Consider the following 17033-nt stretch of genomic DNA (forward strand, 5'->3'; position numbering starts at 1 on the left):
CAATCTTATGTGTCCTACTTTCATCCATATACAAGTGATCCTTACTTCACAACTGCCCTGTTTAATGACTGTACCTGTTTGAAGGTACAACAGTCTTGAAAAAGTAACTTTACAGCTTGTAAACCTCCTCAAAGTCACTTGAGTGAGATTCAGATACGATACAACTGGCAGGTGTTTACAACTGTTTCAGCATCCCATGGTCTCAGGATTGTCATTTATATGCTTTACCATCAGCTTCTAACAGGCAGAATCAATGGAGAATGGCCTTAAAATCTCAAGTTGCGGTCCCATGATATTTCAGTTAGCATTGCATGTAGTCATGAAACAAGAACTACCCATATTTTAATTGACTGAGAGCCACTTGGTTCTCTCTGGAACAGTAGATGATATCTTTATATGTTATTGTAAACAGACTGGTTTCCATCTCTGAGCTTATCCACCAAGTATACAGGCTAATACTCTTTAAAGTACTCCTATTTCTCATATCCTGTATCAGGGGTGTCAAACTCAATTTCATTGAAGGTCATATCAGGGTTGTCTTTGACCTCCTGCAGCCTTCTGCAAGTGAAAATGACTGAAAATGGAGCCTAGGAGGGCTGCACACAGTCCTCCCGAGGTGCGTTTTCGCTGGCAGAGGCAATACAGGCCAGTGCTTCACTGTTTCCAGCGGGGGGGCCATGGGCCAGATGTAAGGCCATGGGCCTTGAGTTTGACACCCCTACCATATATACTTTCATATATGATTTCATTTATATTCATCTGTCCTCAAAGCTGATTAACTTCTACATTTCCCTTTGAAAAGTCCCAGAACTTAACCCAGTTCCTCTTCCTAGCAGTTGTCAGCGTGGAAGGGAGATCTGTCCATCTTAGCAACTTAGTCCAAGAAGCTCAGCAACGGGTGAATGACCTGTCTGCACAAGTCATGAGTGAGGGTCTCGGCGCAGACAGCTGTGAGAAGGAGAAGCAGCTGAAAGCCTGGGAGTGGAGATATCGGCTTTACAAACGCATGAAGTCCAGCTTTGAACATTCTAGTAAGAGCCAAGCCAAAAATGCCTGGATGAGTGAAATGGGTGGAACAGAAATCTATATATTAAAAATGGTTGTGCGTGTGTGTGTCCCAACATGACTCTGGAACGCCTCGAGCAATTCCAATCAAACTTGGTACACAGATGACGTACTCTCTGGAAACAAATACTGTGGGGGTAAGACACCCCTAACACCCCTCAGGGGAGAGGGTGTTCTGTTAAGATTCAGCCTGTTTTGCCTTTAAATGGCTTTACTGTACTGCCGTAAAATGGCTTCTACTGTACAGCGCAGTAGAGTTGCCATGGTAACGGCTTCACAGTACTCCACAAGGGGGGCTCCCTATGGTAAAAGGGTGAATCCAATATTAGAAATTACATTTGGTCTGGACATTTCCCCACTATAAGTAAATACCCAGACAATGCCAGGTTATCAGCTAGTAATTCATAAAACAGATTGTGTTTCCAGGGATTCCTCCTCAGTGTTACAGCTGAACAACTAACCTCCTTGACAAATGGGTTACAGACAGAACAGCAACCTGCCTGTTCCTAAAATAAGACAAATGCATCAGGGATAGGTTCTGTAGTGCAATTAAAATTCTTCTGCACATGAGTAGAACTGAAAAACAATATGGCGGCATTGATGGCACCAACTGGTGAATCAGTTCACAGGCGTGGCAGGCCTGGTTTGCTGCCGGTTCCAGCAACCCAGGCCGCCAAACCATTACCAGTTCAGCCAAACCATCCAAACCAGTAGGAACCCACCACTGAAGTGCAGGATTAGAAAATAATTATTCAGTTGTCTATTCATGGAGATGGACATTTATCAACAAGAAGGTTGGCAACTATTAGACCTTCTTATGGAACCTGTTTGAAACAATAAAAGGACATATTGCATTGCGACGTAAAATATATATATTTCATCCCCAGTGCAGTCATGTTCATCACTTGCAATGCTGATGTCAGAAAATATGAAATCTTTTAACAGTCTGTGTTTTACGTGCAGGGAAGTTTTAACTGCTAAGCCCGTCTGACACATCCTTAAACCTGCATTAAAAAAAGCTTCTTATATTTGTTTTTAAAATTTATAAAATAAATGATATCTAAACATACAGTACAAATGGTGTCTAAATAAATTCTAAATACAAATAAATATTCATTGGTGCTTTTGTTATTCTGTCCCCTTGGCAAAGCCTGTGCGACTGAGGAAATGTGATATTCTAAATGATGATATTCCAAATCTTGTACTGTGCTTACATATAAGTACATGCCATTAGAAATACGTGCACTATATTCTCCCAAACAAGAGAAACCAATGGTGTCAAACAGTCCCATTAGCATACATGCCTTGTTTTCATTACAAACACAAGTGACTTCAGTAGAAAGCTTACCCTTGTTGCAAGGCTTCGACTCATTTCTTCAATGACCCAGGGCAGTGTTTGAAAAGTATTTGTTCCGCATGAAGTACAGTGTTTTCTCTCTGTTCACAGGAGCCCCTGAGGCACCAACCAACATCTGCCTTATGGTAACAAGCAGCACATCACTCACTGTCACTTTCCAAGAGCCTCATAGCATCAATTCAGCAGTGGTGACAAAATACAAAGGTAATAGATTTGTATCAATTTCACAAGCTTTCAGGAATGTGTGTTAAACGAAATAGGGGCTTTATATCTTTGATGTAGTTGAAAGTAGTTCCCCAATCTGGATTAGATATGAACTACAATATATTTGATTTATTTTAGTAATGAGACAATCTGACACCTTAAAACCATGTGTGCCTCAAACTTCCTTCCTTCCTCTCTCCCTCCCTTCCTTCCTTCCTCCATCTCTCCCTCCCTCTTTTTTATGTCTCTTCAGTGACAGCATGTTTAAACTCTAACATGGTCTTGACAATAATTAAGAATAACTAGAAATGACACAGAACCTTCCCTGCTCAAACCTAGGAAAGGAAAGAGAGGAGAAGAGAAGGGAGGGGAGGGGAGAGCAGAGGAGATGAGAAGGGAGGAAAGGGAAGAGGAGTGGAGGGGAGAGGGGAAGGGAGGGGAGGGCAGAAGAGGGGAAGGGAGGGGAGAAGAGAGGAGGGGAGTGGAGAAGGGAAGAGAGAGGAGGAGAGGAGAAAGGTGGGGAGAGGAGGGGAGAAGAGAGAGAGAGGAGGGGAGGGGAGAGGAGAGGAGGAGAGGAGAAGGGAGGAGAAGAAAGGAAAGGAAAATAAAGGTCATAGCTCTCAGTTGCTCAACAAAACTTAAATGTATTACCAGTCACAAATACCCCAGGTAGAACATCTCAATATAATATTGAAAATGCAGAATTCAGACAGTCACACCTCAGTTGTTGTTTTTCAGGATTCACCACTGAATATTTGTAACACTGAATGCTAGTCCTCCTTTCTAGCGACATGTACAGCTCACAATGTTTTACTTCCTCATTATCATTTGGAGAAAATAGTGTTTTGACTAAGTACAATTTGTCTTCATTTTGCTCCTGCCATAATTCCCTTTATTCTTCACAAGTCCTTAAAGATTGGCTTCCATGAATTCACCTATCGATTGATACTATCCCAGATGAGAAAACATGGGGGGGGGGGGAGAGAAGCTGAAAGTGGGGCCTATTCCTTAATGAAAGGCACAAGGTGTTATTATGGGGAAAAGCGGGAGGAGGGATTGCTTATCTGTACATTGCTCTGAATTCCTGTATCAAAGGCAGGAGATAAATTAATAAATAAGCAAGAGCAGGAATATTTGCTTCAGTAGTAACTAAGGATTATCACAAGAGCCCCATAGTTACTTAATTGCTACTTCCTGGTGGTGTTTGGGGTTACCAGCCTATTTCACTGAAATGTAGATTGTTTTCAGTTTCTAGAGCCATGTACAATTGTAACCACAAGAGAGCCCTGGACTAAAACTGGAATTTGTTACATTGTGTGATTGCATGTACAAATTAACTTCCCCCAATCTAGTGCCTTTTAAATGTGTTGGATGCAGAGGTGGTATTCAGCTGGTTCTGACCAGTTCTGGAGAACCGGTAGTGAAAATTTTGAGTAGTTCGGAAAACCGGTAAATACCATATCTGCCTGGCCACCCCCCCATCTATTCTCTGCCTCCTGAGTCCCAGCTGATCGGGAGGAAATGGGGATTTTGCAATGACCTTCCCCTGGAGTGGGGTGGGAATGCAGATTTTGCAATATCCTTCCCCTGCCACATCCACCATGCCACGTCTACCAAGCCACGCCACGCCCACAGAACCAGTAGTAACAAATTTCAAATCCCACCACTGGTTCGATGGCTCCCCCAGTATTATCTCTCCATTTCAATTGGCCATAGTGATTGAGAACGATGGAATCTGGATATCAGGCCTTTGCTTTTGGACCTCACGCCTTCCACACTTTCTGTTATTCTGCTATGCATTTTCTTTGTGGGAAAATGGGAGGGGGGGTTGTAGGGAGTTGCATATTATGTAGCTTTCTTTCTAGAAAGCCAAGGTCATCCTTTGTCTCTGCACCTGACTGGAACTGGATGGGTAGAAGAGCCAACATGGCAGTGGAAGATTGGACCATGTGATTGGCTTGTGGGTGTGGGGGCAATATCTTTCAAGAACTTTCAAGAAGGTGAGGGGAACCACAGAAGCTTTCAGATTAGGGTTTTCCCAGATGTGCCAAAATGGGTCTCTTCATAAATTGGAATTTTGAGCACTACTTTGCCTTGGACTCTTATTTACTTTTGGATGCATTACATTTGGAACCCTGACACTGGAATATCTCTAGGCAATATTTGAGGCACTAGCTTGGACATAGCTGTCACAAATCTTTCTCAAGCTGTTGTTTTATTTATGCTTTCTTACTCAAGTTTAGGAATAAACTATACCTGTAATTTACAGCAAGTGTACACAGATTGCAAACCTTCCTTGGGAAGACACACTCAAGAAATAGTCTGACAGAGAAGGAATCCATCTCTCAACTGTTGCTTTCCATAGGAATTTTTCTTACAGAAAACTAGTAGACTTTGAAGTAACCCAACCTCAGAATAGCTCTTTGAAGTGCTCTAAGCGTGAAACAAAATATATACGCTCCAAGGTCTTTGTTTTGAGGTCAGACCAAAATAAGCTGTTTTGCTTCAAGCTTGGGATTGGGGATGCTTGCTGTATGAATTTTCATCAGCAGCAAGGGCTGATCCAATCACCGGTCCTGTTGGTTTAAATTGGATGAGGTAACATGTGAAATCTTGAGAGGAAGGCAACAGTGCAGCAGAAAGAGAAGGCTGCATCCAACAGCAAGACATTGCTTCTATATATTTTTTTAATGCAACTTAAGGCTCACTTGGAAAACACTATTTGGAATGCAGGTGGTGAAAGGGATACAGGTGTCTATGGAAACAACTGTTTTCCTAGTTTTGGCAATGCTCCTGAGGTTGCAAAAATGCAAAGACTACCAATATAGGGTTGGTTCGGTTGGCACTACCATATGTGTGCACATGCTATGCGTACTTTTGTGACCTATTGATGTTGAGCTTCCAGATGAATTTAAAAATCCAAAGAATTTGCTTTGTGTCAGGTTCCAAGTAATAAATCCATAGCAAGCAAGACTCTGAGGCAGGTAGATTCCTCAAAGAATATTTTTATTGGAATTATCATATTGGCACATATCTGGTGAAAACCAATTCCCGCGGTTTTCACCTAATTAGAAGTAAAAGTTTTTCTACTTTCTCAAAACCATCAGTCACATGGGCCAATCATAGTGCAGGCTGGCAGCTGGGTGGCATTACTCCACCTTCCTTCGACCAGGTGTGAGAATGTCCTTGGTTCCCAAGAGAAAATATGTTGTTTTGGCTACAAACACCCCTTTGTCTCAAATTCCCCCCTCCCTATCCCTCAGCTCCAGTGTAGCAACAATGAAGTGGTCAAAGTGGCTTCAGTCAGGTCAGCTTGTTCACATACGGTGCGTGCCCTGCGTACACGCCCTTGGGTCTTGTAGCTTTAGTATTCATGTCATTCATATAATTCAGAAACACCATCCCCTTCGGTTATTTTTACTGAGGTTGTGCCTGGCAGATGGATGGCAAAAAGGGAGTGTGCTAAACTGTAGCTTAATCTTGTTAAATAGGTGGAGTGGCAGTGCTTGCAGAAGAATTGGCTAAGAGGATTTCAAAAAGAAAAGAAAACATTAAGACAATTTCATTGGAATAGCACGATGTACAATTTCTGCCTTTCTGGCTGTGTTTGTTTATCTTCAGGCAGTAATGGTACCACCGCATTGGAAAGTTAAAACAATTATCTGTTTTATCTTGTCAAGGTGTTGGCTCAGAGTCTCGGGATCTGCGGAGAGTGAAGGGAGAAGTATCTGATAATAGATTTTAAATTAAAGTCAGGGATTTCCTAGGGGGTAGAGCTGTGCCTGTGAGGATTTGTTTTCATTTTTAAAGAAGTGTTTCCCCCAATTACTATATTCTGCAAGTTGACTGGCTGCTGGCAGTATATATCATAAAACATGGAATGTAGAATCATACGGCTGGAAGGGACCTGGGAGATGTTCTACTCCTACTCTCTCTGCTCAAGGCAGCAGACTTTATCTCATCAAGGTCAAATGATTGTCCAGTCTATTCTTTAAAATCGCCTGTGAAAAAGCACCCAGAACTCTGGGAAACTAGCTGTTCCATTGATTAATTGTTCTCGCTGTCAGGAAATTTCTCCTTAGTTCTAAATTGGACCTCTGACAAGCTTCTACACATTACTTTTTGTTCTGTCCCCTGATGTTTGAGGGGAGAATAAGTCAATCCCCTCTTCTCAGTGATAGCCTCTCAAACCCTGGAAAACAGCTATCATATCACTCGTAATTCTTCCTGTCAACAGGCTAGAATAACTCTCTCAGTCGTTCCTCAGATTCCTGAAGATGCTGGGATGAAGTTGCCACTTCCCGTGGTTCACTCTCTCCCAGGTCCCTGTCATCAGTGGCTCAATCTAACCGCCTGGCGCTTGAGCAGGAGCAATTGAGGGGGTCCCAGATCTCTTCCAGAGTCATCAGCACCCTGGAGGCTTCCAGAAGGAAATCCACCACCCGCATCTACGACATGACATGGACCGCCTTCACCAACTGGTGCCAGCCCAGGCAGTTGCTCTTTTCTGCAGACTTTTTAGGGTCTCAGCATCTTTTTTGAATTGTGGTGACTTGAACTGAATGCAGTGTTCCAAGTGTAGTGCAGTATAAAGCGGTACTATCACTTCTTATGATCTTGATGTTATCCCTCTGTCGATGCAGCCTAGGATTGCATTGGCTTTGGCAGCTGCACCACACTTCTGTCTCATAAGTGATGGTTCACTAGGACATCTGTATCCTTCTCACAGTTACTACTGTTAAGCTAGGTACCAGCCTATTCTAAACGTATACATTTGGTTTTTCCTGCCTAAGTGAAGACCTTACTTATGGTATCTTACCACTGAACTGCCTCTTATTGGATAGGGCCCAGTACTCAAATGTGTCAAGATTCTTCTGAATCGTGAGTCTATATTTTAAAGTCTTACCTATTCTTCCCCCAACTTGGCATTGTCTGCAAATTTTCTGAGTTCTTCTTCTACCCCATTTAGACCATTTAATGTTTTATGATGAATGTGTTTTTACAATGACTATGATAATGATCTATCACTATTGTATATATACCGAGAGCTTATGCACCATAGACAAATTGCTTGTTGAAATCTGCTTTCTTAAAGTCTAAAATGCTCCATGGCTTAGGCCCAGGGTACTTGCGAGACCACCTACTGCCATTGGTAGCCTCCCACCATCCAGTACGATCCCACAGAGTTGGCCTACTCAGGATGCCATCAGCCAGGCAGTGTCGGCTGGCGACCCCCAGGAGGAGAACCTTCTCTGTGGGAGCGCCTTCCCTTTGGAATGAGCTGCTCCCGGAGCTTCACATAATTCCCGACCTCCAGTCCTTTTGACGTGCCCTAAAAAGTTGACTTTTCCAGTAAGCTGGCCTGGCCTGAATAGAATAAATTATTAATTTTAATTGTTAATTTTAATTTAATTTCTAAATCTCATTGTAAATGTCTATTGGGTTTTTTGGATATTCTATTTAATCTTTCTTTTAACTTTTGTAATATGCGTTTTTATGTTGTATGCCGCCCTGAGTCCTTTGGGAGAAGGGCAGCATATAAATCCAATAAACTTAAACCTAAACCTAAAACAATAGTCTGGCTTGGTTCACTTACCTGTGGTTGCATTATGGTGAATTCAAGTTTGATATGGTTAATCTCTGCCAAGGTTCCTATAACTTCTTCTCCCTCAACCATTTCATCCCTATTAGTGAGAATTAAGTCCAATATAGCTGCCCCGCTGGTTCCCTCCTCTACCTTTTATAAGACAAAATTGTCAGCAAGGCACATCAAGAACCTGTTTGATCTCCCACACACTGTACAGGATTTTTTTTCATTCCACCTATTCACTTAGCCAGGGAGTGAAAGAAAAATTAGCAAGATGTTCCAGTGTTCCCTGTGGCCATCAAATCAATTCATGTTTTGTTCCATCAGAGTATACTCAACTGAAATCATTTCCCTAGAAGCTCAAAACAAAACATCATTTTCTACTTGAAAAATTGTGCACAGAGCTCTGGTTTCCTTTCCCAGCTGATTTTACACAAACCAATGTTTAGAACATGAATTTTCTTTACAAATACAAGTCAAGAAAACTTAAGGGCTTATGATAGCATGTGGGAAATTGAGAGTAATTGACTTTTAGAATATTTATTTTTATTTTTTGTTATAGTTTTATCTGTTTCTGGAATCTACTTCAAGGACTTTATTCACAATATGGTGTGACTTAAAATAAATAAGTACATCAATGGTTTAATAGGAAAAACATTTTGAAATTCCCCTCTATCTGTCTGATTCAAAGAATTCTGTTTTAGGTACTGTACTTAGCAATGGGGAATAACCATCAGAGCTTTGTTATAATGTTTTACTGCAAGGGAATGTGACATTTAGACATTTAGAAAGTCTAAAACAATGCAATTATATTAATGAGTCCTAGTTCAAATATACATGACTTAATTAAGTATTTTAAAACCACATGGAATTGCTATTACACCTCAATTTTAAAAGCAATTTCTCGGGAATGTCCTTGTTGTCTTATTAGATATGAAAATGGTTTTTCTGAAATTTTAGGAGACTCAGCTTTGCAAACATACATAGGATGACCCTTTTCAGTCATTTGTGCATATGTAGAAAATAGGATAATAATGCTTTGGTCATTCTCTCACCGGTGGTTCTCAATCTTTTTGAATCCATGGCATAATATTGAATATAGCATTGCTTTGAGGCACACCAGAAAATTAATCATATATAAGAATTTTTAAACATGTAGGAAATGGTTCAAGGTGAATATATATATTCATGTGTCTCTCTCTCTGTGTGTGTGTGTGTGTGTGTGTCTGTCTGTCTGTCTGTCTGTCTGTCTGTCTGTCTGTATATTCACACCTGAAGAATAGAATAGAATAAACATAAGCAGGACCCATGGTGGCACAGTGGTTAGAATGCAGTAATGCAGGCTAATTAAGTTCACTGCCAGAAGTTCAATTCTTACTGGCTCAAGGTTGACTCAACCTTCCATCCTTCTGCGGTTGGTAAAATGAGGACCCAGAATGTTGGCGGCCATATGCTGACTATATAAACTGCTTAGAGAGGACTGTAAAGCACTATGAAGCGGCACATAAGCCTAAGCACTATTGTTATTGCTACTGCTGTTGCTATAATGCAAAAAATGAAAAAATAGCATTTGTGCCACCCTAGTAATACATCAACCCATGGCTATATGTCATGGCATACCAGTTGAGAACTATGGCATGCTAATGTTTCCACAATATATCTTAAAACCTAAATAAAAACATGCATCTTATTTAAATTCACTGAGAGTGGTAGTATCTATTTTCTCCCCAGGTCTGGCCTCTAGGCCATGCTGATTAAAGAATTCTGAGATTTAACTCATTCAGAGGGTGGCAGGTTAGGGAAAGCTCTTCTAAGCTGCCCAAAAGGAAGACATGCAAAGGGCTCTGTTTAGGATGTCTAGTTGCCACTCTTCGGAAGTTGTGGGAGCTTCATCACTGGAAGCTTTCAAGAAGAGATTGGACTGCCATTTGTCAGAAATGGTGTAGGCTCTCCTGCTTGGGTGGGGGGGGGTTGGAGTAGATTACCTACAAGGTCCCTTCCAACTCTGTTTATCTGTATCTTTAAAGCCAAAGCAACCTGATCATGATTCTTCTTTACTTCCTCCCATTCAGGCAATCCAACTGACTGACATAATTCTGCTGATTTTATAGGCTGGAGGTGAACCGCTAGAGAAATGCTATCATAAGGGTCAGTGACGTGCGGTGAGGGATACCGTTGGTGAGGCAAGAGCGCGGCAGCGGCGAGAAGCAATGTCCCTGCCGCTGTGTCCGACAGGCGTCTCTCGTTTATGATGAACATAAACGCAAGATGCCTGTCGGACACAGCGGCGGGGGTGTTGCTTCTCGCCGCTGCCGCGCTCTGTCGCCTCGCCCCTGCCTCCTCCGTCCCCGCTGACATTCTTGGGAGCAGGTCGGGTGGCTGGCTGGCTGGGAGGAGAAGAGCGGTGAGTCTTTGTGCCGGCTGGCCGGCCAGGCAGGGAGCAGGTCGGGTGGGGGTGGCTGGCTGGCTGGCTGGGAGGAGAAGAGGGGTGAGTCTTTGTGCCGGCCGGCCGGCTGGCCAAGCAGGGAGCAGGTTGGGTGGGGGTGAGTGGCTGGCTGGCTGGGAGAAGAGCGGTGAGTCCCTCCCCAGCCAGCCACAAGGGCTCACCGCTCTCCTCCTCCTCCTCCTCCTCCTCCTCCTCCTCCCCGCTCAGTGCTGGGCTGGCTGCAGAAGAAATGGCGGCTGATGAAAGAAAAACCTCTCCAGAATCACCCTTGCACTTGCGCAGTCACTCAAGTGCAAGACATGATTCGCTGCTCCCAGATCAGGAGGCGGGAGAATCAGTGCCTCTTTTGCATATTAAATCTTTTGCTTTTTAACTCTGCCTTAACTTTTAAAAGGCAAAAAATTCCTTAAGCAAAAGAGGCCCCGAGTTCTCTGGCCTCCTCCTAGTTAACACTGAGAGCAGACACCAAGCCACTGTGACTTGAAATCTGGTAGCAACTATCCTGGCTTTAATTCATTAAAAAAAATATTTAAAACTCTTTCCTTTCTCTCAGGAGACTGGGGAGGCTCCACCTCCCTTGCCTCTAGTGACTGCACGTCCCTGATAAGGGTTGCACTGCAGAATTAATGTGTCGTGCCTTTGTTTTCAGATGATGCCCTCTGATCAACCTCCAATATAGAAGCTTTCACCACATGAATGTAATGCTATATAATTTGTGAAATCTGCTAGCAATCACTTTGTAGTAATGTTTAGTTCTAAGTGGTATACACAGGTAGTATACTATTTGTTTAGTGACCATCCAAGGCTACAACTGAAAAAAAGTTATTTATGACTGTTTTTCACACTGTTGCAGCATTCCCATGTTCATGTGTTCAAAATTTGGGTGCCCAGCAACTGGCTCATATTTATAATTGTTGCAGTGTCCCATGGTCACATGATCACCTTTTGCAACCTTCTCACAAGCAAAATCAATGGGGAAGCCAGATTCACTTAATAACTATGTTATTAGGTTTAGGTTTATTAGATTGATATGCCGCCCTTCTCCCAAGGACTCAGGGCAGCATACAACATTAAAAGAAACACATAATACAAAAGTTTAAAAAAATTAAATAGAATATCCCAAACAAACCCAATTAGAATTGACAATAACATTTCTTTAAAAAAATTCAAATTAAAATTAACAATGATCAATAATTTATTTTGTTTTGTTCAGGCCAGGCTGGCTTGCTGGAAAAGCCAACTTTTTAGGGTGCGTCGGAAGGGCTGGAGGTTGGGGATTATTCGAAGCTCCAGGGGTAGCTCATTCCAGAGGGAAGGCTCTCCCACAGAGAAGGCTCTCCCCCTGGGGGTCGCTAGCCGATATTGTCTGGCCGACGACACCCTGAGTAGGCCAACTCTGTGGGATCGCACTGGATGGTGCTACCCTTGAAAAGCGTTCAGAAACTGCAGTTAGTTCAGAATGTGGCCACGCGGGTGATAGTGGGTGTGCCGAGGTACACCCACATTACACCTATCCTCTGTGAGCTGCACTGGCTGTCTATTGGCTCAATTCAAGGTGTTGGTTATCACCTTTAAAGCCCTACATGGCTTAGGGCCAGGATACCTTCGAGACTGCCTGCTGACGCATACCTCCCAGCGACCAGTAATATCCCATAGATTGGGCCTCCTTCGGGTGCCGTCGGCCATACAATGTCGGCTGGCGGGCCCTTGGAGGAGAGCCTTCTCGGTGGCTGCTCCGACTCTTTGGAACCAGCTTCCACTGGAAATCCGGACCATACCCACTCTGATGGCCTTCAGGAAAGCCATAAAAACTTGGCTGTTCCGGTAGGCCTGGGGCTGTTGACCTAACTATTGAGATGCGGCCCCGACTAGACTGAATTTGATGGATGATTGTTGTTTTAAATTGTATTGTTTTTATGTTTTTTATATTTTGTTTGTAAGCCGCCCGGAGTCCTTTGGGATTGGGCAGCATATAAAAGTTTTAAATTAAATTAAATTAAATTAATAAATAAATAAATAAATAAATAAATAAATAAATAAATAAATAAATAAATGGTGGGAGGCTACTCTAGGTGGTCTCGCAGGTACCCTGGGCCTAAGCCATGGAGCGCTTTAAAGGTCATAATTAGTACCTTGAATCGTACCCGGAAGACAACTGGCAACCAGTGCAGGCCGCCTAAAAGGGGTGTAACATGGGAGCACCTAGGTGCCCCCATGATAACCTGCGCAGCCGCATTCTGGACCAGTTGAAGCCTCCAGGTGCTCTTCAAGGGCAGCCCCATATAAAGAGCGTTACAGTAGTCCAGGCGAGAAAGGACGAGGGCATGAGTGACTGTGCACAGAGCATCCCGATCCAGGAAGGGGCGCAACTGATGTACCAGGCGAACCTGGTAAAAGGCCCCCCTGGTCACGGCCGTCAGGTGTTCTTCTAAACTAAGTTGTGTATCTAGGAAGATTGCGGGCCCTCTCTGAGGGGGCTAAAATTTCTCCCCCTATCATCAAAGATGGAACAAGATGCACAAATCGGGATGACGGAAACCACAGCCACTCAGTCTTGGAGGGATTGAGCTTGAGCCTGTTCCTCTCATCCAGATCCGCACAGCCTCCAGGCATCGGGACATCATGTCAAGGGCATCATTTGGGTGGTTTGGGGTAGAGATGAAAAGTTGGGTATCATCCGCATATTGATGATACCGTACCCCAAAACCACGGATGATCTCACCCAGTGGTTTCATATATATGTTGAACAGGAGAGGTGAGAGAACCAACCCCTGGGGTATCCCCCATTCCCAACCCCCTGAGTTGTCGCAGTAGGATTCCATGGTCAATGGTATTGAAAGCCGCTGAGAGGTTTAATAGGACCAGGACAGAGGAGCAGCCCCTGTCCCGGGCCCGCCAGAGATCATCGACCAATGCGACCAATGCCATCTCCGTGCTGTATCCAGGCCTGAAACCCGACTGAAACGGATCCAGGTAGACAGCTTCATCCAGGGACTGGGGAAGCTGACATGCTACCGCACTCTCGACAACCTTTGCTACAAAGTGAAGGTTGGAGACCGGACGATAGTTGGCTAAAGAAGCTGGGTCCAGGGAAGGCTTCTTAAGGAGAGGCCTCACCACCGCCTCCTTCAAGGCGGTGGGAAAGAACCCCTCTCTCAATGAAGTGTTGGTAATCTCCTGGAGCCAGCCTCGTGTCACCTCCCAGGAAGCCAAGACTAACCAAGAGGGACACGGGTCCAGCACACAAGTGGCAGCACTGAGTCTCCCCATAATCCTGTCCATGCCCTCGGCGGTCACAGGATCAAACTCATCCCAGATGGTCTCCACAATATTCATCCCCATCGACTCGCCCGAATCTACCCAATCAGAGTCCAAGCCTGTCTGGATCTGAGTGATTTTATCCTGCAGATACTGAACAAATTCTTCAGCCCTACCCTGCAAGCTCCTTGGTTAAGTAAGGAGCGGGTCACCGTAAACTGGGCAGTTATCTGTGGATGCAATAAGAGCGGAAAAATGTTGCCGTTTTGTCGCTTTTATCGCCACTAAGTAGAATTTAATATGAATTCTTACTAGTGTTCGATCAGATTCAGACCGGCTGGCCCTCCAACCACTCTCTAGGCATCTTTTCTGGTGTTTCATCTCCCAGAGCTCCTCGGTAAAGCAGGGAGCTACCCGGGATCGACACCGGGTCAGAGGCCGCAAAGGCACAACACGATCCAAAGTCCCAGTGGCCGCCCTATCCCAGGCTTCCACTAGGGCTGCAGTTGAGTTGTGAGCAAGGGATTCAGGAAAAGTCCCAAGCTCCATCAGGAACCTTTCAGGGTCCATCAGGCGCCTGGGGCGGAACCATCTAGTCAGTTCTGCCTCCCTGCGGTGAGGGGTAGCAGTATGGAAGTCAAGCCTGATGAGGAAATGATCCGACCATGACAAGGGTTGGATAGAAATATCCCCTAAATCTAGATCATTCATCCACTGCCCAGAGACAAAATCAGGTCGAGCGTGTGTCCCCCATTATGGGTGGGGTCTTGAATTAACTGAGTTAGGTCCATAGCCGTCATGGAAGCCATGAACTCCCGAGCTGACTCAGATGTCTTGCCAATGGAAGGCAGATTGAAATCCCCCAGGATCATAAGCCTGGGGAAATCAACCGCCAATCCAGCTAACACATGAAGAAGCTCCGGCAGGGCCAATGAAACGTAGCAGGGAGACAGGTACTTAACAAAAAGGCCCACCTGAACTCCAAGGCCCCATTTCACAAAAAGGGACTCACACCCGCCTATCTGAGGCACAGTGAGCTCCTATTAACCAAACACCTTTAGTGATTCACACAACTATGGCACGAAAGGTCGTAAAATAGAGCAAAACTCAATTAACAACTGTCTTTCTTAGCAACAAAAATGTTGTGCCTCAGCTGTGGTCATATGTTGAGGACTACCTGTACTGCATAATTATTTATAAAAGATAATTTGTTGTCATATACACATCCCCACAAGTCCCATTACGTTTGGACATATACATATTTTGGATAACTAAAAATAAAATATGCATCTTTGAACCAACCGTACATACAAGTCAGAGTGTAATAGACAAATATTCATATAAAACATATCTGCTTCTTCTTGTGCCATATCTGTCATCAGACATTGGCGAACATGTTGGCAATCATGTTGGCAATTATTATATATACATTATAGTAATTACTAAGAATTTCTTTTAACCAATGTAGCAAACATTTGATAGAATATAGCGTCCTAATACTGAATGGATTTAGATCAGTGTTTCTCAACCTTGGCCACTTGAAGATGTCTGGACTTCAACTCCCAGAATTCCCCAGCCAGCCATGCTGGCTGGGGAATTCTGGGAGTTGAAGTCCGGACATCTTCAAGTGACCAAGGTTGAGAAACACTGATTTAGATTGATTTGCCATTCCTTGTATTATCCTATTTATTCAGATAGATAATGTCATAAAAGAGTAGCCTAATTCTGAGTAAAATTGCTCCCTTGTGCCATTACATAATAATTATTGATATTAAAAGGCTTATTTTGGTGCTTATGCTTGCTGTTCCCACCCTGACCTCTTTCTCTAGTCTCGGAGGCTTCTGGTTTTCATTCTTCAGCTGAAAGTCAGTGCTTTGTCAGGGAAAGTAAGATTTCACAGCTTAAAAGACCCCATGCTGAGGAGAGAATTTCTTTGATCCCCAAGCACCATCTTCAGTAGCTGTGTTTTAGCAAGTATATAAGGATTTTGTTAGGCAGGGGGAAAAAAATAGCAGGAATACTCAGTGTACTCCTGTCAAGAAAGGCCTCCATTTTGGAACATGTCGTTTGAAGCACCTCTGAAAAAGATAAAAAAAATGTTTCATTGCATGGGAAGTTTATACCTGTACTGTTATTTGGCAGAGAAAGGGATTTGGTGAAGAAAACGTTCTCACCTTGCAGAGGAGGATAGACAGTAGGGATTTAGGTTTAAAACCTATAACCATGGAAATCTTAGGCAAAATACTGTAGTTGCTAAGTTGGTTTTGTGGGTCTGTTCATCTAGTTATGTGTGAACTAACATTAGTATTACACAGTAAGTTATAAGTGCTTCAGATACATTGTCAGTTTGATATATGCTTCATCTTGAAATGGAGAAAGAGAAATAGGCCAATTTTTTCTTTGTTAGTTAGTTAGTTAGTTTATTAGACTTATATGCCGCCCTATTCCCAGGGGGACTTTGCCCAGGAAATAAGTCTCTCAGAAGAGGCAAAAGATTAAATGATTTATACCATTGTTGTCCAACCTTCTTGAGCTACATTGGGTAAAGAGGAATTGTGTTGGACATATATAAAATATATTGTATAATTAATGTATAACATACAATAGTTAAATAACAGGAGGGTATGATGGCTCAGTGGTTAAAGATGCTGAGTTTGTCAGCTGGAGCTGACAGCCTGAGTTCAGACCCGAGCGCCATGCAACAGGGTGGGCTCCCATTCCTCCTCCAAATCCTGTCCACCTAGCAATTCAAAAGCAAATGCAAGTAGGTTAATAGGTGCCACGTTGGTGGGAAGGTAACAATGTTCCGTCCACCCTTGGCATGTAGCCATGCTGGCCATGTGACCACGGAAAATGTTTTTGAACAACTCTTATGGAGCCACATGTGGCCCATGGTTCATGTGTTGGACACGCCTCCTTTATGCAGTCATCAGCTTTTGCACAGATTCTTTAAAGAAAAATAACTTGAACCCAATTTAGTCTCAATATTTCCATGTTCTCCAATACTTATTAAGCTTATCCAGATTTACAGTTGAAGTGATTCTGGAATCTTTTCTTGGTCAGTATCTCATCTCATCATAACACACAGTGCCTTTAGAAGTTACAGAAAATTTGTC

At 43.4% G+C, this 17033-nt stretch overlaps 1 protein-coding gene across 1 annotated transcript in view; it reads left to right on the forward strand.

Annotated features, from left to right (window-relative positions):
• The window catches only part of ANKFN1 (ankyrin repeat and fibronectin type III domain containing 1), a 138022-nt gene that overhangs the window by 34066 nt on the left and 86923 nt on the right, over positions 1 to 17033 (forward strand). The window contains exons 4-5 of the mRNA XM_032210279.1: positions 837 to 1031; positions 2513 to 2626. Of these exons, the coding sequence (XP_032066170.1) occupies positions 837 to 1031; positions 2513 to 2626 (309 nt within the window). The remainder of the gene's footprint in view (positions 1 to 836; positions 1032 to 2512; positions 2627 to 17033) is intronic.

This window comes from Thamnophis elegans, chromosome 2, assembly GCF_009769535.1.
Source record: "Thamnophis elegans isolate rThaEle1 chromosome 2, rThaEle1.pri, whole genome shotgun sequence".
NCBI lineage: Eukaryota > Metazoa > Chordata > Lepidosauria > Squamata > Colubridae > Thamnophis > Thamnophis elegans.